The sequence below is a fragment of the Hemicordylus capensis genome, chromosome 4 (genome assembly GCF_027244095.1).
Source record: "Hemicordylus capensis ecotype Gifberg chromosome 4, rHemCap1.1.pri, whole genome shotgun sequence".
Lineage (NCBI taxonomy): Eukaryota > Metazoa > Chordata > Lepidosauria > Squamata > Cordylidae > Hemicordylus > Hemicordylus capensis.
Window position 1 is genome coordinate 86,304,999 of NC_069660.1, and position 24,334 is coordinate 86,329,332.

The following is a 24,334-nucleotide window of genomic DNA, read 5'->3' on the forward strand; positions in this document are numbered from 1 at the left end:
GCTATATGCGGCTGCGGCACTCCTCATCCCCTCAGTCTTTCTTCACCCACGCTTCACTAAACATTGTGGAGTCTACAGCTCGCCAACGAGTAGGATCTAACAGTTCCCTTGTTGTTTTCTCCCTGCTTCTTTACAAAATTTTGTTTCTTCCTTCCTTTCTTTATTTCTTTCGTGTAGTAGTGTTTTTTCAATGGCATTTTGTTTCTTGCATGTTTTTCCCTTTCTCGGAGCTACGATCCTGGCCGGGATGGAGCATGGTGGAGCATGGTGGCCAACTGGCCTTCGGCATTTATGCCGGGCACGATGAACTTTGAAAAATGTGTTCAATGCGGATCTAAGATCTTTCCCCCCGATACTCATACCGAGTGTTTCTTGTGCTTGGAGGAATCCCACATTGTTGAGACCTGTCTTCACTTCTAGAAGTTCACAAAGTAGGCTCGCTAAAATAGGGCTTCTCACCTACGCACAGCCCTGTGGGACCTGGCTCTCCATTCCTCAGAAGCCTCATCGTTGAAGGGGTCCGTAAAAATGACTTCATCGGTACAATTGGAATGTGTGGTGTCTGCTCCTGTGGAGGCCGAAAACCCAACTCCAGTACTGGTATCGGCCTTCTCTACCGCTCGGGCTTCAACGGCATTGAGAGAGCCAGTGCGCTCGGAAGACCTCTGCTAACTTGGCAAAGATGTGGTGATTCTCTTCATTTAGCAGGGGGAGAGTAACTGGCCCTTTTCACCCCCAGCTCAGTACCTCCAGTGACTGTTGCTGGTGTCTATCTTATGTTTCTTGTTAGATTATGAGCCCTTTGGGGACAGGGATCCATCTTATTTATTTATTATTTCTCAGTTGTGACTTGCCGGCAGGGTTGACCTCCCTCCTATACCCAAGAAGAAGAGAACAGCGGAGGTTCCTGTGTCAGAGGCCCCTGTGGCCAAGAAGACTAAAGTGACCTCGGATCATCCTATACAGAAGTTGTCGGTGCCAACAAGGCCTAGCTCGCCTGTGGCTGCTGAGTCGTTGGACTTGGCCCACAATCGGGCTAGATCGAGTAGGGAACGTTGGGTGACGTCGAATGAACCGGGTTATGCTTCATCAGAAGAGGCCTATTCTACAACCAAGCCCGCAGAAGACGCATCGTGGCTGCCTAGGCACCGGTCTCCCCCTCGAAAGCACCAAGAGAGTGTCCCTCTTGGAGATTGTGGTGCCCATGGGGGCTCGGAAGAATGCTCATTGATGGATAGGATCGGTCCTGGGACCGTCATGATCAATCTTGTCCAGATCAATACTGGGCAGCGGAATATCGCTCTCCCTTGGTTGACATTGAGCCTTCTTATGGCATATGGTGCCAGGACTCTGGATCGTGAGATCGGTATCGAGTTGACGATGGGTCTGACTATTTGGACTGTGCTCAACTCCGCTATGAGTCACGTGTCTCAGAAGGTCCCATGTATGGAAAACCCGTAATGATGAGGGAGGCCATGTTCCCACTCGCCGCAACACTCCTCTAGGGATCAATACAAGTGTCGTGAATCGCCCCCTTCAGTTCCAGTGGTACATCAGGCTACTATGCCTGTCCAAGAACTTTCCATTTCGATACCGGATAAACCAGGCAGCAAACTGGGCTCCTCTTTGGTCTCAATGCCCATGGCTCAAGACCCTTTGGCTCCGCAGGAGCCCGAATATGAGAGTGATGCTAGCTCCCAGGACTCTGAAGTCATTTCCCTGGGCTCGTCCCCGCTTGACCTACAGTCTGACTCAAAACCTGTCTTCCCATCGGAGGACCTCACGCTATACTCCACTTATGTAGCCCGGATGGCTTCAGCCTTGAGCATGAGCCTTGATAACCAGCAGAAGGGAGAACTGGACTCGTCGTTCAGTCTTAGCAATTCGGATGCCAAGGTACCGGCCGTCGTGCCCCTGAACTCAGCATTGTTAAAGGTTATGCGGGCTCACTGGAAGAAGCTGGTGACACTTTCTTAGTCAAACAGGCGTTTGGAGAATTTCTACCAGGTGCAATTGCAGGATGATATGACCTTTTTGAAAAATCACCCCACACCGAATTCTATTGCCGTGGAGGCGTCCTTGCAAAAGACCAGAGATCACAGCCAGTCAACTCCGAGCGACAAAGGAGGCAGGAAATTGGACTCCTTCGGGAGGAGACTTTATTCAGCCTCGGCCCTCCACTTAAGGGTAGCCAATTATCAAGCTTATAACGCCCGATATAACCACTTTTTGTGGGAAAAGATGGGTCCCTTTCTGGATCTCCTCCCACAGGACAAGAGGGATCCGGCAGAAGCGTTTTTCCGTGGGGGCGTTCAGGTGGCAAAACAGGAACTTTATTCAGCCCGACATTTGTTGGCATGTGCGGCTAAGGTGATGGCCACATTGGTGGCGCTCAGACAACACACTTGGCTGTGTTCATCGGGACTGCCCGAGGCCCGGGCTAGGGTCGAGGACCTGCCTTTCGAGGGCTCTAGTCTCTTCTCTGAGCAGACTGATGATATATATGCTCCAGAAGGTTCAGAAGTTGAGGAGCACAGCGCTCTCCATGTCATATGCTTCACCAGCTAGCAAAGCACAGAGAACTGCCAAGTGGTCACCTTATCAACCATGGAAGGACCTTTTCTTCGGAACAGCCTTTCATGGCAACAAGTTCCAGTCAAGATAAAAGTCGGGCAACCAGCCCAATAAACTGGCCTTTCAGAAACAGTGCCTGAATACCTTCCAAAAGAAGCAATGGCTCGGGGCGCTTCAGGACCCTCCTGGCCCCATTCCCCGCGAGCTGGGACATGGTGACTCCAGACTAGTGGGTCCTGACAATCATTTGTTTGGGTTATGCCCTGGAGTTTTGCAGGGCACGGCTGGTGTCCGGTGTTGTGGTGACTCCTTGTACCCCGGAGTTGGACCAGGTAGTTGCTGCTCTCCTGTCAAAGGACACGATCAAGAAGGTCGTCAACCCAGACAGCCCCGGGTTCTATTCCCAGTACTTTCTTGTGCCAAAACCAGACAGCGGTCAGCGGCCTATTCTGGACCTCAGGGCCCTGAACAAATGTTTGGTCTACAAGTGGTTCTGAATGCTGTCGGTACTGACCATCATGACCATATTGGGGAAAAACATGTGGATGGTTTCCCTGGACTTACAAGATGCATACTACCATGTAACGATTTGCCCTCAGCATCATCGCTTCCTGCATTTTCAGATCAGGGGGATCCCCTATCAATTCAAGGCCTTGCCATCCAGCCTTATGATGGCACCAAGGGTTTTTACAAAATGTCTGACCCTGGTGGTGGCTTTCCTGCAAGAGCATGGATTGCAGGTGCTACCGTAGCTAGACAATTGGCTCATCTTGGCGAGCACCAGGTGTGCGGTCCTGGATGCTCTCGAGATCGTGGTGGCTACTCTACAGGACCTGGGGTTCCAAATAAATTTCAGAAAATCTCAGTTAGAACCGACCCAGCGGATTCAGTTCATTGGGCTGATATTCGACACACTTGGAAAAGGTATTCCTTCCAATGGGCCGTATAGATACTCTCTGGAAGCTGGCGGTGGCTTTCTTGGCTGGAGGTCCACAAACTATGTGCTCAGTACAGCACCTGTTGGCTCACATGGTGGCTACTATGTATGTGCTGTCTCAAGCGCATCTTCAGATGCACATCATTCAGAGATGGTGTCTGGACGTGTTCAATCCCCTTCAGGATCTGGGCCATCTAAAGCTCATACCCCCTTGATGGGTACAGGCTCTAGCAGAGTGGTGGATGGATATTCGACACCTGAGTGTCGGTACTCCCTTTCAGGCCCCTCGATCTCATTGGGTGGTTATGATGGATTCCTTTGAGCTCAGTTGGGGGGCACTTCTGGATGGGTTTCGTCTGAATGGACATTGATCCCCCAAGGAAAGGACTCGCCACATCAATTATTTGGAGCTATTGGCCTTTTTCAATGCTCTCAAGGGCTTCTTACCCATGATCGGAGGTCACGTAGTGACGATACAAACAGATAATATGATGGTGAAAGACTACGTCAATTGACAGGGTGGCACGCCCTTGAAGAGTCTTCTGTTTCTGTCTCTGGACATTTGGCATTGATGGGTGGCACATGTGGTACTGCCTCAGGCGATTCATATACAAGGTTTCTTGAATGTTCAGGCAGACACTCTAAGCAGAATGACGGTGGTCTCCCATGAGTGGGCATTACACCGTGGTGTTGGGGAGTCCCGACTCTGGACCTATTTGCTTCCCGGGACAATACACAATGTGCCCTCTATTGCTCCATAGGAGGGGAGGGTGAAGGCTCTCTGGGCGATGCCTTCATCCTGTCTTGGAAGGGCCCACTTCTGTATGTGTTCCCCCCATTTCCTCTCATTCCGAGGGTCCTGCGCAAGCTAAGGGTGGATCAGGCCAGGGTGATCTTGATGGCCCCGTGGTGACCCAGGAGACCTTCGTTTCCGGCCTTGAGGCACTTGGCGGTGGATTGGAGGCGCCTACCTGTCCTGCCAGACCTGTTGTCACAGGAAAAGGGATGGGTGCTCCACCCGGATGTTCGATCCCTCCATCTGACAGCATGGAAGGTCCCGCCGACTTCCTGTTGAGACTTAAGGAATTTTTGGTTGCTGCTAGAAAGCAGTCCACATGGAAGTCATATGATCACAAATGGACTCATTTCTGTTCCTTTGCTTCCCTGCATGGGTCTGATGCGTTTAATCCATCTGTACAAGATGTATGTAATTATCTGTTGTCCCTTAAGGAATCTGGTTTAAAGTTTTCATCTCTTAAGGTATATCGTGGAGCTCCACAACTTTGCACAATTCAGCAAGCTCATTACACTAGGACATTGTTAGCCTGGATATCAGCCACAGTACAGTAAAAGCTAGTGCTGAGCAAACTGAGTGTTTTTATTCAATTTGGGGGTGGTGGTGGTTCTAAAACATAATATAATAATTATTGTACAAATGCAGCATCTACCACATATACATAATCACAATTACCCCACAAATTAAAATCCTTCTAGAACAAAATTATTAAACTTGAGCTTTCTAAAATGTTAAAATATATCATATATAACCAAACTAGCTGACCCCGCTCAGAGCATCTGTGCAGTTGTGCACTGAGCCTGTGGCACCCCTTGCAGCGCTCTCACTCGCTCTCCCCCCCAGCTTGCTTGCTCTCCCCCCAGCTTGCTCACTCTCCCCCCCAGCTTGCCCACCCGCTCGCCCTCCCCCCGCCGCCCGCCCACCCGCTCGCTCGCTCCCCCCTGCAGCTCTCCCCATTGGGCAGGCCAGGGCCAGGCCATCCCACCGCTGCCTCAGTAACAGTTGCATTCCAACTGACTTTAACCATCACAGGCTCCTTCTCCTTATCTGCATAGGAAATCCCTACTGCCCAATCACCACAGTGCCACAGGCTCCTCCTCCCTATCTGCATATGGAATCCCCACTGCCCAATCACCATTGTGCTTCTGCTCTCACAGGCTCCCTTTCTGCATATGGAATCCCCACTGCCCAATCAGGTGCTTCTGCTTGCAAACTCCGTCAGCCAATTGCCTCCTTTCTACCACATCCCCACGCATGGCCCGTCTTGGAGAATTAATAATACAGATATTTTAACATTTGAAACAGACTAAATAAGCTGCCAGTGAAAAATCAGCAAAGGAACTGAGTGCTTGACTGTGTTAGCTCTTAATCTGAATGTCCTGATAATCAATAAATAAAGACCTTATAGGAGATTGCTATGGAAACCCTTTGCCACAACTGTAGAATTCCCGCTTTTGGCAGATTTGGCGTATGGTTGAAGATGTAGTGATGAAAGCATATTACCTATTTTCCATCCCCATGGAACCAGAGCTTACTAAAAATACCAATAAACCTTCACCCTTATCCCACACAGAGCACCTTCTTCTGCATGATCTTCACCACATGTTAAGGTCATGTGAGGAGGACCATCTCCTATTACAACTGGTACATCTGGTGGCAACTCAGGCAGGCTTTCTCTGTAGCTGCTCCTGGGCTGTGGAATGCACTCCCAGCAGAAATCCATAGCTTGAGTTCATTGTTGGCCACAGACAAAGCTATCTGTTTAGCTTGTTCTCCCAGGTTTTTTAAACAGTTTTAAATGTTTTAATTGGTAATGGTTTTAAACTAATTGTTTAATTGTTAGTGGTTTTTGTTGTAAACCTCCCAGAGACTTTGTACAACTGGACTTTGCACAAATTTTGGGAGGTATAAAATATTTTACATAATAATAAAACTGGTTTTTAAATTGTTTTGTAATGTAATTGTTTTTAAAGGACTGATTCACAGGTTTTATTTTTGCTGCTGTGCACCTCCCAGAGCTGAGGTGGGCGTGGCATATAAATGTAATTAATTAATTAATAAGGTAGTGATAAACAGGAGGAGGCTCAGACAACAGGAAAAAAAAGATGTTAATCTTTAATAAAGATAAAGTGTGCCGTTGACTCCTGGTGACCACAGAACCCTGTGGTTGTCTTTGGTAGCATACAGGAGGGGTTTACCACTGCCATCTCCTGTGCAGTATGAAATGATGCCTTTCAGCATCTTCCTATATCGCTGCTGCCTGAAATAGGTGTTTCCCGTAGTCGGGGAAACATACCAGTGGGGATTCGAACCGGCAACCTCTGGCTTGCTATTCAGGTCATTTCCCCATTGCACCATTAGGTGGCTGCCTTTAATTACAGAGTTGCCATATAAAGGCCTGCATGGCAGGAGCTCCACCCAAGGAACTTTATTGTGCATCTCCTTTTGCTATGTATACTGGCCCCACCACTACATGCTTTGTCTTTATAGTATTTCCAATATTTTTTGGGACTACATGGAGACAAGCTGTCTGGTGGGGATCTGTATGATAAGTTGCTACATGCTATACAGTTTTCTTCATAAAGCATTCAACTCATTAAAACCGTTTTCAGTGCCTTTTCTAAAGCTTTATGGTGTGAAATGGCCCTTATGTTTATGGCATCCTGCTATGCCATTTGATTATCTTATGTACTTCCAATATGGCATCAGTTTTGGAAAGATTCTGAATATCTGAGTTATAGCTTTGAAATATGCTAATGTTAGGAAATGCAAATTGTTCTGAAAATGCTGATGTGTCTTTAAATACATCATTCATTGAAAATGGGCAGGTATTTTATGATTTTGCTTTTTCTATATAATCTTGGTAAAGCTTTAATAAGGTGATTTTTACTGTCAACCAAATGACAGTTGAGTGTGTGGTAGATTTGACATTTGGGGTGAGATACAATGAAAAATAGTGAAATTTGAAAATCTTTCTGTTAAAAAAAACTTGTCTACATGGGGTTTTAATTGCAGCATGTGTTCTCTAACTGCTGCTTAAATATTTGTGATAGTGTGCTTGAAGCATGAAGGCATTCTTAAAAGCTTTGTGTTGCGTAATCTTAAGGGATAGGATGAACTAAATGTAAACTAAGTCTAATAGATGGACTAGAAAACTTGCTCCTTACATGGTTATAGCTGCTTTTCTTTTGAAAGACCAAATCGAATAGGAATTGTTTTACCAAAAGCCTTCCTAAGATCTATTCACCACTGACTTGATTAAGGTCACTCTCAACATGTTGAATGTTACAAACCTTCATTTCTTACTAAAATCGCAATTGCAACATTGCTAATATATGCAAGCAGAAAGTTAGAAATCTCTAGAAATTTTCTCAAACAGTAAATTGCCTCTCTGTTTCTTTCTATGCATTCACTTTCTCAAACATTTGTTAGCATAACTCTGTTTTGCCAATCATAACTTTTTAATGTCACCGACATGATTCCATTCCTCAAACTGTATATGTGTATAGTACCTGTTACAACTTTCTATGTTCAGATATATTAAACAAACAAAAGCAAATCTCAGCTATAGGACTGAACTTATGTTTTATCTATTGAAGTTACAGTGAGCATAAAGATTAATTAAACCCTCATTTAAGAGTGTATCTGCATAGGAGCCTCACATAGTTTTGATCTGGCAGTATAGTGATACATTAGAAGGGCAGGAAATAAACAACAAAGCCATCACCATCAGCTATAATGTGGTGTGGGAAGTGTGCTGATTGTGTTATACAGACTTTACAGCTTATGCTAGTTCCATAGTTACCTTGTTTGTAGTGCAGGTGGATAGGTTTAGGAAAAAACCCCAAATATAAGTGATCTTAAATTTGAAGTCTGAAAATCCCAATATAAGTGGGCTACATAAAAGTCAGGTATATGTTGGGTGTGCATGGGATGTAGCAGTTCAACAGCGTTAATTTATGTTAAGAAGATATTTAAAGCATCAAGTTGCAAAGTATGCCTGTTTGCTCAGTTAAGTTTTTGTGTTGTATGAAAAATATCAGTATTGTGGATTTTCCGTGGAGCAGCTATTTGTGTGAATTGAGTCTTAGAGAGTACTTAAGTGTAGCAGAACCACCCCCACCCCCCGGTTCTGAGTGAGAGATTGACACCAGCAATTGAGAAAAAGCAGATTTTTATTGCTAGCAAATTGATCTCAGTGGAATAGATTCCAAAGCCTGAGATCCAGATTACATCGTGACTTCAGCTTTTATACTCACATTAATTTACAAACAGTGGATACAATCCTCATTGGTTAGCATCACTTAATCTTCATTTTACAATTATTACCAATCAGACAATATTCCATACTAACTATTATTAAGCATCCCTCCTCCTCTTTTCTTTGCACACAGTTAAAACTATTTCACTCCCCTTTCCAGATGTGTCCTTGAAGGTGCGTTAGCTAGCGCCTTGCTATCTAGAGATAACAGAGGGGCCCCAGCCTGCATTCCACAGTGAATAAGAGTTATTGTGCTTTTTGCAAGTTTGCAATTAGAGCAGCTTACAGATCCTTTTAACCATTTCTTGACCAGGACAAACCTGAGTCTGCCTCATAAGAACTTAAGAAGATCAGTCTTAAGAAGGCTGATCAGACCAAAGGTCCATTAAGTCCAACATCCGGATTTCTACTGTGGCCAGTCAAATGCCTTTGGGGAGCTCAGAAATGGATTATGTAGGCAAATAGCCCTCTCCCATGATTACTTCCCTGCAACTGGTATTCAGAAGCATACCACCTCTAAACCTGGATGTAATATATGTATCTCTCCGGTCTATTTTTAAAGCCACATAGGGTAGTGGCTATATTCATACAGTGATCACCTACAGTCAAAATGCAGATCACACACACACACACACACACACACACACACACACACTTGCTTTATTTAAATCAAGTTACTTTTGATCAGTTTGTTTCACATCAGTCTATGGAAAAGTTGCATTTCTAATTGATAAATAATTTGTCTATGAAAATATTCAGTCAATAAATCATAAAATTCTAAAGTGTCAAGATTTCTCTACATTTTCAATTGCCATGAAATAGTAAAAAAAAAAAAAATTAAAAAAATTGCACAAGGTTTTTTACTCAGTGAAATGTGAGTTTGGAGGAAAGTAATAGAATTTCCTGGCATTCATTTGTTTGAGAATTTGGTATGTGTTTGACATTGGAAGAAATGCCAAAAATGTGTTGAAGTAAATGAAATGTATATAAAATAGAGAAACTGTGTTTTTTTTTAAATCAACCCAAAAAACTTATGCCATGGGTCAGCAACGGGCAGCCTGCAACCCATTTTCTCAGGCACATAATTATTGCTGCCTCATAGCCAACCAGGAATGTGATGCCTTGAGTAAAAATATTGACTATTGACTACCACATATGTGTTACATAAGCAAAAGAAATCTTACAAACACCTCCCCAAATGTTAATTTAATATTGCTTGCATCTTTCTCTAGGACAGATGGGCGTCGTTGGTCCCTGGCCTCCCTTCCTTCATCTGGATATGGAACAAACACTCCCAGTTCAACAGTTTCAGTGAGTCAGTTTTCACCATTATTTGTCCTGTTTGAATCAGGGATTGCTTTGGTGCTTTGAAGGGGTCCTCAGTTTGATTCAGACCTACTGGTTCTCTTTCAGCCCCTTACCCCCAACAGTAATTCCAGACCCAGGCAGGAAATGGGCTGCTCTCCTGCAGCCTTGTTCTTGTGTCTTCCATGGCTTGCAATGTAACCTCCCTTTAATTCCCCTAGAGACCTGGCTATGGTGCAAGTGCTCCTTGGAATTTTAGTCTTTTTTGAGACTGCAGTCCTCAGAAAAGCCTATAATTCCCAGGAGCATCTGTGGCATTCCCAGTCCTCCAGCAGAATTCAAGGGGTCAAAAGGCATTTTAAAATGGAAGCCACTGAAGACACTCCTTGCTGCCTCATCACTGGGAGTTGAAGATACAGGAAAGTATTATGTCTCCTGCTCCCTGCCCTGCAATTATATTTGTGATATTTATGTATCACAAATATATTTGTCCTGCATTTAGGGGTGGGAGTTGGAGGTGCTGAAGGACAACTTTCTGGGGGCGGGGGACATGCACTTGGTTATGTCTAGTTTGGTCACCAGTGGCATTTCGTTTTGTACCAAAATAGGCCCAAAGCCAAATAGGCCTCCAAAGCTTCATGAAGCACTATTATTAACTGTTGATTAATTAGCAATATTTCTGTTTTTAAATTCCAGTAGTTAGTTAATGGAATCCATGTTCTAATTTGTGTGTGTGTCCTCCCTATCATGTGTAACTTTTCAATCTGGCAGTCACTGTTTCTGTATATGTTCTTATGTATAGTGGGACTTCAGAACTGTTTCAAATACTTAGTGTAAACCATTCTTACAGTAACAGTCAAAACTGAAACTTCATTATTCAGCTTAAATTATTCATGCAGAATACTTTAGCAGAAGACTAGTGTGTGCTCTTGTTAATATGCTGAGGTCTAGTTTGAACACTCATGTATATCATTTGATCTCTTATCACTTGATTACTCTTAGCTGAATGTGTGAACTATCTCTGGTGAACAGCATGGTGTTTGTTTTCCTGTCAGGTAATATGAAAGTTCTGTCTGGTGATTGATCTGTGGTGGCTCATTCAGACAGGCAGATCAACATTTGATGTCAACAAATGATGAATGAGCATGCATGAAGGAGCCCTAAGATTTCCCTCATAACCTTCACAGCTTTCTTCTGCAATTTTACCACTTTTCTTTAACAATACAATAACCTTCATAAGCTTTACTTAGATCTTATCCTTATGACAGTTGAACCATAAAGGCAAAAACTCCACCCCTTCCAGTACTTATCGCTATGCTATGTTTTTATGTAATTTGTCTAGTGATGAGCCACTGGAACTGCTTTTTGAAACAGTTATTTTTAAAGAATGTGTGTGTACACATAAGAGAGAGAGAAACAGTTGAACAATATTCCCATACTTTTATAGAAAGCCTTTTATTTAGATCTTGTTCAATGCAGTCTTTTTAGAGCACAGGACTAATAGACCATGGGTCTCTCTAAAGCTCTTCTTCTGGCATGTGTTCTTCACTTAGAGGAAAACTAGTGAAAGAATGCTAAATGTTTCATAAGCATGTTTCTTTTCTTCTTGAAATAAAAAAGAAATAAATTTGGTGGGTGTATACTTATCAAGTCCTTTGCCTCATCTTGGGTGTTTCATGTGTATTTTGTTCTTAGTCGTCATGTTCATCTCAGGAGAAGCTACACCAACTGCCCTTTCAGCCAACAGCAGATGAACTTCACTTCCTGACAAAGCATTTCAGCACAGAGAGCATAACTGATGAGGAAGGACGTCAATCTCCAGCTATGCGCCCCCGATCTCGCAGTCTTAGGTGAGCTTTACAGCCTACTTCTGGCATGCACAGACTATTTCATTTTCCTAGTTTTTCATAGTTTCCAACAGAATAACAGTTAAATCAATACCTTTTATTAACCAAGCAGAGGAGAGCTGACCAGCTCTGCTGCACTAGAATCTCTGAATCCCTCTAGTACCCCTAATTCATCTTTCTGCCAATGCAACATGGATTGTATTGTATGATTAATGTCAGGATTCAATGCATGGCCCTCCTCGCTTCCAAAAAGCCCTCCACCATCATGTGCCCCTTTGCTCCAGCACCGAGCTACAAAAATATCTGTGGTTTTTCTCTCCACCCTCTCTTCTAACCTGAGTTTGTTGAGTGATTATGCTGCCTGACCCACCTTAACTTGTGTGGCGTAGTTATTATTTATTGCTGTAGCTAAAAACTCAGGTCAAAAATGCTCGCATACACCAGAAATTACTTTCAGCAGTCTCCCCACCCTACTTTCTGAGCGTCACTGGTTAGCAGGACACAGAAATAACTAAAAGTAGCCTACAGGAAATCTTTCACTAATGATGATGATGATGACGACAACGATGACATTTATATCCCGCTCTTCCTCCAAGGAGCCCAGAGCAGTGTACTACATACTTGAGTTTCTCTTTCACAACAACCCTGTGAAGTAGGTTAGGCTGAGAGAGAAGTGACTGGCCCAGAGTCACCCAGCTAGTTTCATGGCTGAATGGGGATTTGAACTCTGGTCTCCCCGGTCCTAGTCCAGCACTCTAACCACTACACCATGCTGGCTCTCATGACACAATGAATGATGACACAATGAATGATGACTTCTTTATCAAACCAACATAGGAAACATAGGAAACTGCCATATACTGAGTCAGACCATTGGTCTATCTAGCTCAGTATTGTCTTCACAGACTGGCAGCGGCTTCGCTGAAATTGCCTCCTCCTCTCGAAGTCTAGACTGCAGATATTACAGGAAGCAGAGAAAGGGACTTCTTGCCAGGCTGGTGCTGCAGGCTAAACAAAGCCAGCGATGGAGGCATGCTTCTCTGCAATCCCTGTTGCTTGATGATTGAAGCACAGACTGGGCCACTTCTCTGCCAGCCTTAGAAATTTCCTGTGTGAGGATGGTGGAAGAGCCAGTCATAGAAGCAGCTGCTGCTGGTCTTTGCCTTCCAACATATGGGCATGTAATGATAGAAAAAGAGAAAATTAAAAAAACAGTCTCCTTCATCCATCTCTTTGTCATGCTGAATTTGATGTGGAGAGATGTGGTTCTGTTCTCATTCCTTTTCTCTTGACATCTGGCCTTCCAAAGTTGTTGGCCACATAGTTGTCTCCAAATATTGTATGGGCAGGGGGGCCCTGAGACAAGCATGATTGTTGGGGGAAGGTGACTGGGCCTTACTAGGTCAACACATTGTAATTTGGCAGAGGGCCCCTCTCCTGTCTGCCTACACAGAACTCTTTCCCCCTTAACTAAAAGAGGAGGGAAAGCTTACTCTCCATTTACCTGGGGATTATGAATGGTGTTTTGGTATGAACAATCTGATAAAAGCTAGCCATGGCAGAAGTAATCCTGCTGGCTCCTGAGCAAGCTGAGAACAGCAGCACTATCAGCTAAAGTAGGGGAGCGGATAGTGCTGTAAGGTTGGGGTTGATTGTGAGAGGCCTTTGTTGTAAACCTGTCTCAGTCATGAAATTGACAGATTAGCCATTGTTTCTCTCTGTCTTACCTCATGGAATCATTGGGGGGATAAATGGCATAAGAATTAAGAGGTACTTGTTGGTCTTGAAACCAACTTGTCCCCCACTATTTTGGAAGTTAGTGACTAGATGGTTTTTACATTCAGAGCTCTACATTTGTATCTGAGACTTTTGGCCCAGTCCTGTAGCTTTGTGTGCCTGCACCTAAGCTCTTAGGATAAAGTGCATCAGCAGTCACACCAGCACAACCTTGTATGGAATTTGATATGTTGACATTGCGAACAGTTAAACTGTGGCTGATATTTAGGATCACTGTTAATCATGGAAATTAGTCATTAAAATTGGTCCAGTAATAATAATACTGTATTGGTGGGGGTCTGTGCTGAAATGTAAGAAAAAGTCATCACTGACCATTTTAATTACATTATTTAATTATTCGATAGGAATTTTTATTTTGTTAGTTAATTCCTATGTGTTAATCTCCCCGTCCCCGCCCCACAATTTGCACTAAACTTCTATCTTTTCAGTCTTAATGTCACAAGGTGTTATGCTTCAATTTTTAATGCTTTAGAAACGGGCTGCAAAGCAAATAAGGCCATCACATAGTCTCATCATGAATGTATGTATGTCTGTATTTATTTCTTACATTTATAAACCAGCCCATCAAGAGGCTGTGGGCAGTGTACAACTAGTTTAAAAAACATAAAAACAAACATCATTTAAAACACACTACTTAAAACAATATAAAAAATAATTTTAACACAATTTAAAACTAATTAAAATACTTAAAACCAATTTAAAAACCTTGGAAGGCCAGGCCAAACAAGTCTTTAGGGGCTCTCCTAAAGGCCAACTGCAGCCTAAACTGTGACTATCTGCTGAGAGTGCATTCCAGAGGCCAGGAGCAGCTATAGAGAAGGCCCAGTTCCCAGTTCCAAGACATGCTGGTGGTAACTGGAGATGGACCTCTCCAGATGACCTCAACGTGTGATGGGGATCATACAGAAGAATTACAGAATTACGAGAAATGTTTCTTTCTCCAATAAATGTACTTGTCAAACTGAAGGAAGAAAATATACTAGGAACGTCAGTTTTTCATTTCCCCTCTGCAAGCTACAGTTTTCAGAGTTTTCCTTTATTAATATAATATAACTATTTCTTTGGTTATTAATATAATATAACTATTTCTTTGGTACTATTTGGTCAAAGACCGTAAATAAATAAATGCAAAATATTTCTTTGGTTAGCACTATGTATTTTCTTTTTCATATTGTATAAATATGCAGATTGCTTTGAATGGCAGAAAATTATATAACAAATTAAACTTTTTGTTATAAAACCTAAACTTGACTGTTTGCTTAAGGAGCAGGTGATAAGTTGGTTCTGAGAGAAACCTAATAAGGACATGTGGTAATATTCTTCATATAGCTAACTTGGCAAAGAGGCACCTTTTAACATGGTGATTCTCTTTATTGAGCACAGGGGGAGAGTAACTGGCCCTATCCACCCTCAGCACAGTACCTCCAGTGACTGTTGCTGGTGTCTATCTTATGTTTCTTTTTAGATTATGAGCCCTTTGGGGACAGGGATCCATCTTATTTATTTATTATTTCTCTGTCTAAACTGCCCTGAGCCATTTTTGGAAGGGCGCTATAGAAATCGAATAAATAATAATAATATAGGAAAGATCAATTTCTAAAAGAATGTTATACATATATGGCTGGTTCAGACTTTACATCTAGTCTCTGTTAAAGCCAGAGATCTGCATGACTTGTTTGAGCCATAGGCATGTGCACTTCCCCCGTCCATCCCCACATGAGAGCCCACCAGGGGTGTAGCTACTATTGGGTCACCGGGATCATTGGGCGACCTGTGGTGGTGGTCAGGAGTTAATAACCAGTGTTGCATTTACAGCATGGCCAGGATCGGCTCTCCCTGTAGGGAGAGCTGCTCCTGGCCGCGCTGCAAATGCAGCACTGGCTCTGATCTAGCTCCCAAATGGAGCCACATGGCCCCATTCAGGAGATAGACCACACCCCGTGTCTGATGTCAGATGTGGAGGGCGAGGCTAATGGCCCTCGTCTGACATCAGATGTAGGGGAAGGGGTGAGGGAGGGCCACTGTTGCGGCCAGACACTGGCCGCTGCTGGCCTCTGCCCCACTAGAGGATCCACTTCCTATTTAGGCTTAGATAAATTAAGATTAGTTGTCATGGCCAAACCATCCAATATCAGTTTATTCTAGCTGACTTCAAATATGTCAAAATCTGAATCTAAGGTTTTAAATAAGTTACAGATCATCCAATATCAGTTTATTCTAGCTGACTTCAAATATGTCAAAATCTGAATCTAAGGTTTGAAATAAGTTACAGATCTCAGACTATTTGAAGGAAGTGCACTAGAATAAATGGAGACTGGCCAATTCTTGGTTTATTTAACCCACTGAGGAAGTGGATGTTCATATTGGGATGGGCGTGGGGAGTGTGCATACCTGAGGCTTAGAGATGTCATGCAGAGCCCACATTTAATAGAGCTTTCTTAGGATGTCTGAACTGGCTCTTAGACAAAGCTTATCTTGGAATGTAGGAAAATCTTAACAATTTCAACATGAGTGTTGAATATTATTCGAATATAAAATTTGAAGCTGTTTTTATATTACACAGTATATCTGACTGTGGTTTGTGCAGCCAAGCAGTTGTGGTGTGGTGTTTCTTAAAATCTCACTTTCCACTCCCAAATTTGCATATCCTTATAGAATTATCTGATGCTGGTTTTATTGTTTTGCCTAGCAAACTCTCCCAAAGCAATTGTAAAATAGTCATGTTTTCAGATAGCCTTTGGTTGTTCAATCAATTGTCCATATAATTATTTTTAGCTGTTGCCCAGACTGAAGCTAGTTAATGCAATATACAACAGTGCAATCTTGCCATAATCAATTAGACATTTAATTTGACATGTTTTATTTCTAATGGCAATTTTATTGCTAGTCTAAATAGCTAATGTGTTAAGCTATCCTATTTTAGGATATCTATCCTTGACCTGTAGTGGAAATGGTTGTTTGTTCATGTATTTATTTGCATATTGTACATCTTCCCTAACCTGCTGTGACTATAGCCAAATAATATTCTTTTGGCAGAGTACTAAATTTGAATAAATTTGAATAAATTTAGTACTCTAAAACTGGTCAAATGTTAAGTTTCATAAATTAATTCACTCAATGCAAAAATTTAGCCTACTCTTGCTCCCATACCTTTCTAGAGACAAAGCACTGGTTTTTATGTATAGTATAATAATGGTATTTAGTTGCTTATGCATCTAAACTAGAGTTGCCATCTTTAGTGTATCAACTGCACAGTTAATAGAATTTCCCCCCTCTCCGTTAATAGAATTTTAACACATCTGATGTTTGTGGGAAATTATTTTTTCTAAGTGATAGATTTTACTGTTCAAAATAAAAAAGGCATTCACATTGTTAGTCTTCAGACTATATCTTTATACTTTATCCATGTAGCATGTTTGTCAAAATTGTGACATTAAATTATTATTGAATCTGTCACAATTGGGTAGAAAGCATATTATAAAAATAAAACTTCGATTCAAGAAGAAATATGCTTTAATTTGCTACGGTTAAGCTAGTAAATGTAATTTCTGTCTGCATTACCTCATTCTGCCTTCAGGGCTACTTAACCATAGAATGAGTCATAATATTACACACCAGTGTTTGATGTATGATGATGAGATGAGCAGAAACCATATAATATATCCAAGCTGTAATATCTGTTAGGATTTAGAATGTATTTCCTCAAGCAGTAATATTGTTCTTAAATATTTTACTATTAGATCAGCAGCAAAATTTTGTACTTGGCCAAAATCAGCTGGCCTGTGACCCAGCTGTTATATTTACTAATCTCATGCTTGATAGTTACCCAACACTTTTTGGCAGACTGGTAACCCTCTCACTAGACTCCTGGCTCCCACTGGTTTAGAAGACATTGAATGTAACAATTGGAAAGTCTGAATCATGCTGAGCAAAATACCTCATTGGTGACTTGCTTTCCCCCCACTGTTCAATCTGTGGAAGATCTCTGCTGCAAGACAATTTTATGCTGAATGTATGTAATATTGAATGTTGCATATAAACCCTTCAGGACAAATTACAAAACCACCATGTGCAAGAGTGACTGCCTTTATTTTCTACCCAGACTGTAACATACACTTGAACGGATTTCCTGCATTCATCCCAAGTACAAATAGAAGGTTTTGCTTGTGAAGCACTATTGATATGACCCTTTGACCACATTCATTGTGCAATCCAGAGTCGAGAAAAAAGTCTGTTCATCTAATTATCTTCAGCTTACGCACATGTATACATGAGTGCACACACAAATACACAAAATCTGTTTGGTACATTTTAAAATATCTGGTAGAATAATAGTGTTTGTGTGTGCACGTGTCCCCCCCCCACACACACACCATGTACACGTGTACACTTGACCACATTCATGATTGTCAAAGGCATTTTGCTAATAGCAAAAGCAGGGGATGGAGTGTGTGTGTGTTCTGAAAAGTGTGTTGCAACTGTTAGTTTCTTTGTTCACTTACCTTTTTTCTTCTTTGATGTTGAAACTCTGAGCAGCCATAGCTTTTTCTGTATTTGAGGCAGCAAGAGAAAAAGTTGGGTGCGTGTAGGATATGCCACAACTAGTTTTATGCATATTAATATTTTATTTCCCCCCCCAAATTTATATACCATCTGAATATGTATCACATTAATATGTGATCGTAACATAGCAAATAAAGTAGTAGCATTTATGAAAGAGGAGAAGACCTCAAAAGTTTGCAGAAGATAATTGCCCAAGACATTTTGAGTCTTAAGACTCTTTCACAGAGGTGACTCTGATTCAATTATTAGAGAGAAACCAGAAGTGTTTTCTGTGCCTCAGAATATTCCTCCCACCCAAAATAAGGTTTCTCACTCAGGAACATATACTGTAAATGTCCTCTGGATTCATTCTCAAACATTATTATGAGCTACTGTAAGACATGATTTTGGCTTTCTCTCTGAAATAACTTGATCAGAGTCACCCCTGAGAGAGTCCCAAGCCTCAAAACATGTTGGGTATGATTATATCGTTTATGCAGCAGTGAGATCTCTTTCTCTTTCATTCTTGTATTTGGTGCCTTCCCATCTTTCCTTCAGTGATGCTGACATATGCAGCACAGTTTCACTACCTATAATTTCTTATAGATTTTATATTTTTAACTTTTCCCCTCCAGTCCTGGTCGTTCTCCAGTGTCCTTTGATAGTGAAATAGTGATGATGAACCATGTATACAAAGAAAGATTTCCAAAGGTAAGAACTAGTATTTTGAGCAATTTGTCTATAAAACCATGTAGTGAGGTGCTATGGCAAGTGTGCTAATTCCTGACACAGTGACTATTTTTGATATCGTTGAAGTTCTGCTAATGTCAAATGAAGAAGTAATGAACAGAGCCCCATTGGGTTTGCAATAAATACTGAATGAAAGTAAATCTAGTCTAGTCTAGTCTAGTCTATTTTTTCAAATTTGTAGAACACCCCAAACTTTCGTCTCAATTTGTACTGATCTTTTCCTGAAAAATATAGAGAGATGCTATGCAAATCAAGAAAATCACTGGTGCATGCTCATATAATGCCCCCATGACTATTTTAAATCAGGTGATTGAGTCATAGATCTTGCATAATATGTATTGGCCCATAGATTTCAGTCTGTAGTCTTTATATTAAAGTGTTCTGGTTAACTTTTAATATTTTTCCTTAAATCAGTGCTTCTTTCACCTGGACATTGTAGTATAACCCACCTTTACAACCCTTTCTCTGAATGTTCAGGAATTTGGCAATGAAGTGAAAAAACCATTTGTTTGGTTTGACATGTTAAATTCAGTTCATATATTGTATAGAACTCTTGATAGCAAAATGCCAGTAACTATTCTTTTGACACTACTTAGGCCACAGCCCAGATGGAAGAACGGTTGGCTGAATTTATTGTGTCTAACGCACCAGAGAATGTGCTGCAGCTAGCAGATGGGGTCCTAAGCTTTATTCATCATCAAGTTATCGAACTGGCCAGAGACTGCCTGGATAAATCACGTGAAGGACTTATTACTTCTCGGTACTTCTATGAATTGCAGGAAAACCTTGAAAAACTTCTACAGGATGTAAGTACTTCCATTATCGATATATTTATAACTTGTTTTAATGGGGGAGTAGCATGTTCCAATAGGTAACTAGCATGATTTGTAGGATTGGAAGGGCATTAAGTTGAGTTGTATATGTTGTAAAGTGGAATACTTCACATGTTTCCAGACATTCTCATTTGGATCCATTTTAATCTGGTTTCTATCTGGGGTCCAGCATTGAAACAGCTTTGCTTACAGTGGTGGATGACTTCCTATATCATCAAACATGGTATTGTTGCTGATTTACTTTCTCAGGTGTGAATCAGAAGCACTGTACATAATGACTGCCTGCTCCCATATCAGCCTGCCTGAATGTTTAATATAAGCCACAGATTCCCTGCTCCGGAACTGTACCCCATCTGAGGTGTAGTGGGCAGCAGTGTTTCCTCGAAGGCATGCACATGCACACATGGTCTTTGATGTCTGCTCAGTTAATATTAGATCCCGCTCAGGTTGAATCAGGAAGGCCCTACTCTGAATGAACGTGCACACACACTGCTTTGATACTGCTGCCCAGAACAAAATTCATTCTACACATAGATGAAAAAAATTGGGGGGGGGGCACTGGTGGGCAAGGACTTTTCAAAGGTGGCAATCTGTGGAATGCCCTCCCTAGAGAAGTGTTCAGGGATGCCAAGTCTATGTTCATTTAGCCAGGTGAAAACCGTTTTAGTACATGTTGTTGTGCTGGCTTACTGTTTATATGCTGTTGAGTTTGTTTTTATTGAGCAGCATCAAAATGAAGATTTGCATGAGTAGAACATTCATGCACTGGGTTGTGTGCAATTTTTTCCAATCTCCTTCTTCTCTCTGCCTGCTGAAAATGTGTCGTTGAGGGTTTGGGGACTTGAGGGACATAATTTTAGTGGGCATAAGGGGCTGCAAAGGAGAGGAGAGATTGATTAAAATTGTCCCTTCCCTGGTGCACGAGCAGAAACTTTTCACCTGTGTAAGACTTAGAATGATGCTGCCCATTGTTCTTTTTATGCTTAATTGGATTTATTTTTTTCCTGTAAGCCAGTCTAGAAGGCTTTTTTTAAAAGGGTGGGATAAAAATATTACCGGTAAAACCACCATGCAAGCCAATGTCACTGCATGAGAAACAATACAGCAAAAAGCTTTGATGAACTGAAGCAAATAAGCCAAACCATAACAAACCAAGGAAGAAAATATTTGATTATCAAAACAGTGGGGCAATTTTTTAGACTGTTCCTTAAACAAAACATATCCACATAGTCTTTCAAGCAAGTTCTACTGAACTTGACATCCCATCTTCAGTTGTGCAACTGCTGATGCCTCAGAGAAGAGGAAGGAATGGGGAGAGGAATGATTTTGTTTGTTGGGGATAAGGTCGGTCTTTCCCACAGTGTGCCACAACCATGGAACATACCAGTCAATAAGTAGGGTTCATCAGTTTATCTGGTTGTGTATTTAATCTGCTGTGATGTTTTTGTTTACAAAACTGTCTGAAGGAAACATTTCTAGTATTTCCTTGCTCAGGATAATGACCAATTTATACAGATTCCTTTAGCATTTAGAGTGGGATGCATAAAAATCTGGATTTCCTTAAGCCTGATTAGTATAAGGAACATAGAAGAATATTGTTTCATTTTTGAGATTTTATGGTAGGGTAGTAATAACAAAAAGGTAATGACAAAAATCATCCTTGTCAACTCAAAATTCAGTATGGGCCTACTGTAGTCTTCTTCTTTATTCTCTAATTTCAGAAGGCTGAAGGGGGGAGCTTTGTTGTCTTTGAACATTATCCTTGGAAACTATTCATAGTTGCTATTCACAGTTTATCCAGAAGACAACACAAAAGTAGTTGTTTGTGTCCTTTGTTTCTTTATACCATCTTTTAGCTGTAAGGAGTTGGTTTTTGCCTGTTGAGGTATGGTTAGTCTCCCAAGGGCAGGCTTGACATCTAGCAAGAAAATAGTACAGGAAATATGGCTTGTTTGCCTTAGTCTTAAATTCCTATTTTTAAAAAGAAGAAGAAAAAGACTTTTTCTTCTAAAGAATGTTTGGGACATTAATTGGTCCATCTCGAGCACAGGGTTTAATAAATAAATAAATAAAATACATACACACACACACACCGGGGCGGTTTACATTAAAATAAAAAACACTTAAAATCAATTAACAATTAAAATAAAAAACAGTTAAAAGCAAATTAAAATTACAATTAAAACTAGATAACATTAAAACTAAATATCATTAAAAGCCAGGCTAAAAAGATGCATCTTTATGGCTCTCCTAAAGGTCTCCAACAAAGACAATCTTCTTATAGCCATGGGGAGTGCGTTCCACAACCTAGGGGCAACAACAGAGAAGGCCCCATCCCAAAGAAGGACCCCTTGTGATGATCTCAGTGAGTGGTGGGGATCTTATAGAGTAAGGTGTTCCCTCATGTAACCTAGGCCTATACCATTTATGGCCTTAACGGTATAACCATCACTTTGTACTTGGCTTGAAAACATATCGGCAGCCAGTACAACTGTTTGAGAATAGGCATACTGTGGTCTCTCCGGGATATCCAAGAGACCAGTCTCGCTGCCGCTTTTTAACCTAACTGAAGTTTCCAAACTATAAACAAAGTCAGCCCTACATAGAGCTCATTGCAGTAGTCCAATATGGAGGTTACCAGCTGATGCACCACTGTTTTGAGATCATTCTTCTCAAGAAATGGGCGGAGTTGTCAAATCAGTCACAGCTGGTAAAAAACACTCCTGGCCACAGACTCAACCTGAGGCACCAGGGTGAGACCTGGGTCTAAGAGTACTCCCAGCCTACAAACCTGTTCTTTCTGGGGGAATGTAACCTCATCCAGAACAGGAAGTTCTATCCCGTCTTGCAGATTATGGCCCCCAACAATGAGCACCTCCATCTTGCTTGGATTCAGCCTCTGTTTATTATCCCTTATCCAGCCCATTACTGCCTGTAGGCAGGCATTTTAAGGTGCCCATACCACTTCCTGATGTTGATGACTAGGAGAAATAGATTTGGGTGTCATCAGCATATTGATAACATCCAGCACCAAATCCCCTGATGACCTCACCCAGCTTTTTCATGTAGATGTTAAAAAGCATTAGTGACAGAATGGAGCCCTGAGGGACTCCATATAATAGCTACCGCTTTGAAGAACAACTGTCACCAAGCATCACCATCTGAAATCTACCCGAGACATAGGAGCGGAACTACTGTAAAAGAGTGCCTCCTATCCCCAAACCCTTAAGGCAATCCAGAAGGATACCATACTCGATGGTATCGAAAGCCACCGAGAGATCCAAAAGAACTAGCAGAATCACACCTCCTCTGTCAGTTCCCTGGCGGAGGTCATCTATCAGGCCAGCCAAGGCCATCTCAACTCCATAGCCCACTCTAAAGCCAGTTTGAAATGGGTTTACAATAAATTGTAGCTGGGGCTGATAGGAGTTTTAGATCAGCAACATCTGGAGACTCCCAGTTTGGGAATCACTGGTCTAGATAATCACTTTCCTTTGAGACTGCTTGGAGCTGGTCAGCTACCATCCTTTCAATCATTTTACCCAACCATGGGAGGTTGGAGATTGGCCTATAATTATCCATCATCAGAGGATCCAAAGTGGGCTTCTTAAGAAGAGGTCTAACCACTGCCTCCTTCAGACAATAGGGCATCGTGCCCTCCCTTAGTGAGGTATTAATGATATAAATAGGCCAGCTCCAACAACCTCCCTGCAAGATGAAATTAGCAATGTTGGGCAAGGATCCAAAGAACAAGTGGTAGGCTGTACTGCTCCAAGCAGCTTGTCCTCAGGAATCACAAACTGAAGCTGTTCCAATCTAATCTCGCAAGAGAGATTGTCTGGCACCTACCCACCCACCCCCACGGGACCTGCAGAAATATTGGAGTCCAGGTCAGCCCAAATGCGACAGATTTTACCTAGCAAATAACTAATTGAATGTGTCACAGTGAGACATTTTTTCTGGAAGCAAATTTGAAACAGAAGGGGTTTCTCCTAACAATCCGGAAAAACTCTGCTAGATGAGAACTTGCAGACTCAATATGTGCAGAATACAATCGCTTCCTTGCTGCACATATTGCCACAGCATATGCCTTTAGATGGGCTCTGTGCTGTGTTTTTTCAGATTCAAGATGAATTATTCTCCATTTGCACTCCAGTCATCTACCTTGCCGCTTCAACTCCCATAGCTCTTCCATATACTATGGAGCTAATTCTGAAGAGGGTCGGAGGGGATGCTTGGGGGCGATCGTGTCTACTGCCCTGGAAAATTCCCTGTTCCAAATATCCACCAGGGTATCAACAGAATCACCAGCAGAACCAACTCCAAAACCCTCCAAGGCCCTTTAGAATCCTACTGGATCCAGCAGTCTTCTTGGGAGGACCATTCTAATAGGTCCACCAACCCTGCAGGGGTCAGACGTGACTGTGAAACCAACCTTAACCAGGAAGTGATCCATCTATGACTACAAGAGACCCCACCCATGGAACACCCCCTTGATCAGAGGAAAAGACCAAATCCGGTGTGCGATGAGCAACATGTGTAGGTCCTAGGACTAATTGGGATAGGCCCATAGTTGGCATGGCCTGAGCAGCATCAGACAAGCCAGCATCAGACAACCCAACCCAACTCCTGATCAGCACCAGACAATCCAAAGTGGATTGTGACTCCAAAAGCCTGCGTGACTCCAAGACC

The 24,334-nt window shown here is 42.1% G+C and overlaps 1 protein-coding gene across 13 annotated transcripts in view; it reads left to right on the top strand.

The window, feature by feature from the left end:
* Positions 1-24,334, top strand: part of MAST2 (microtubule associated serine/threonine kinase 2) — a 295,348-nt gene that overhangs the window by 202,644 nt on the left and 68,370 nt on the right. For 12 of the 13 annotated variants that reach the window (XM_053244173.1, XM_053244182.1, XM_053244169.1 and 9 more), the window contains 4 exons: positions 9,801-9,879; positions 11,569-11,723; positions 18,695-18,770; positions 19,406-19,615. In XM_053244173.1, the coding sequence (XP_053100148.1) occupies positions 9,801-9,879; positions 11,569-11,723; positions 18,695-18,770; positions 19,406-19,615 (520 nt within the window). The remainder of the gene's footprint in view (positions 1-9,800; positions 9,880-11,568; positions 11,724-18,694; positions 18,771-19,405; positions 19,616-24,334) is intronic. The other variant, XM_053244174.1, reaches the window with a different exon arrangement.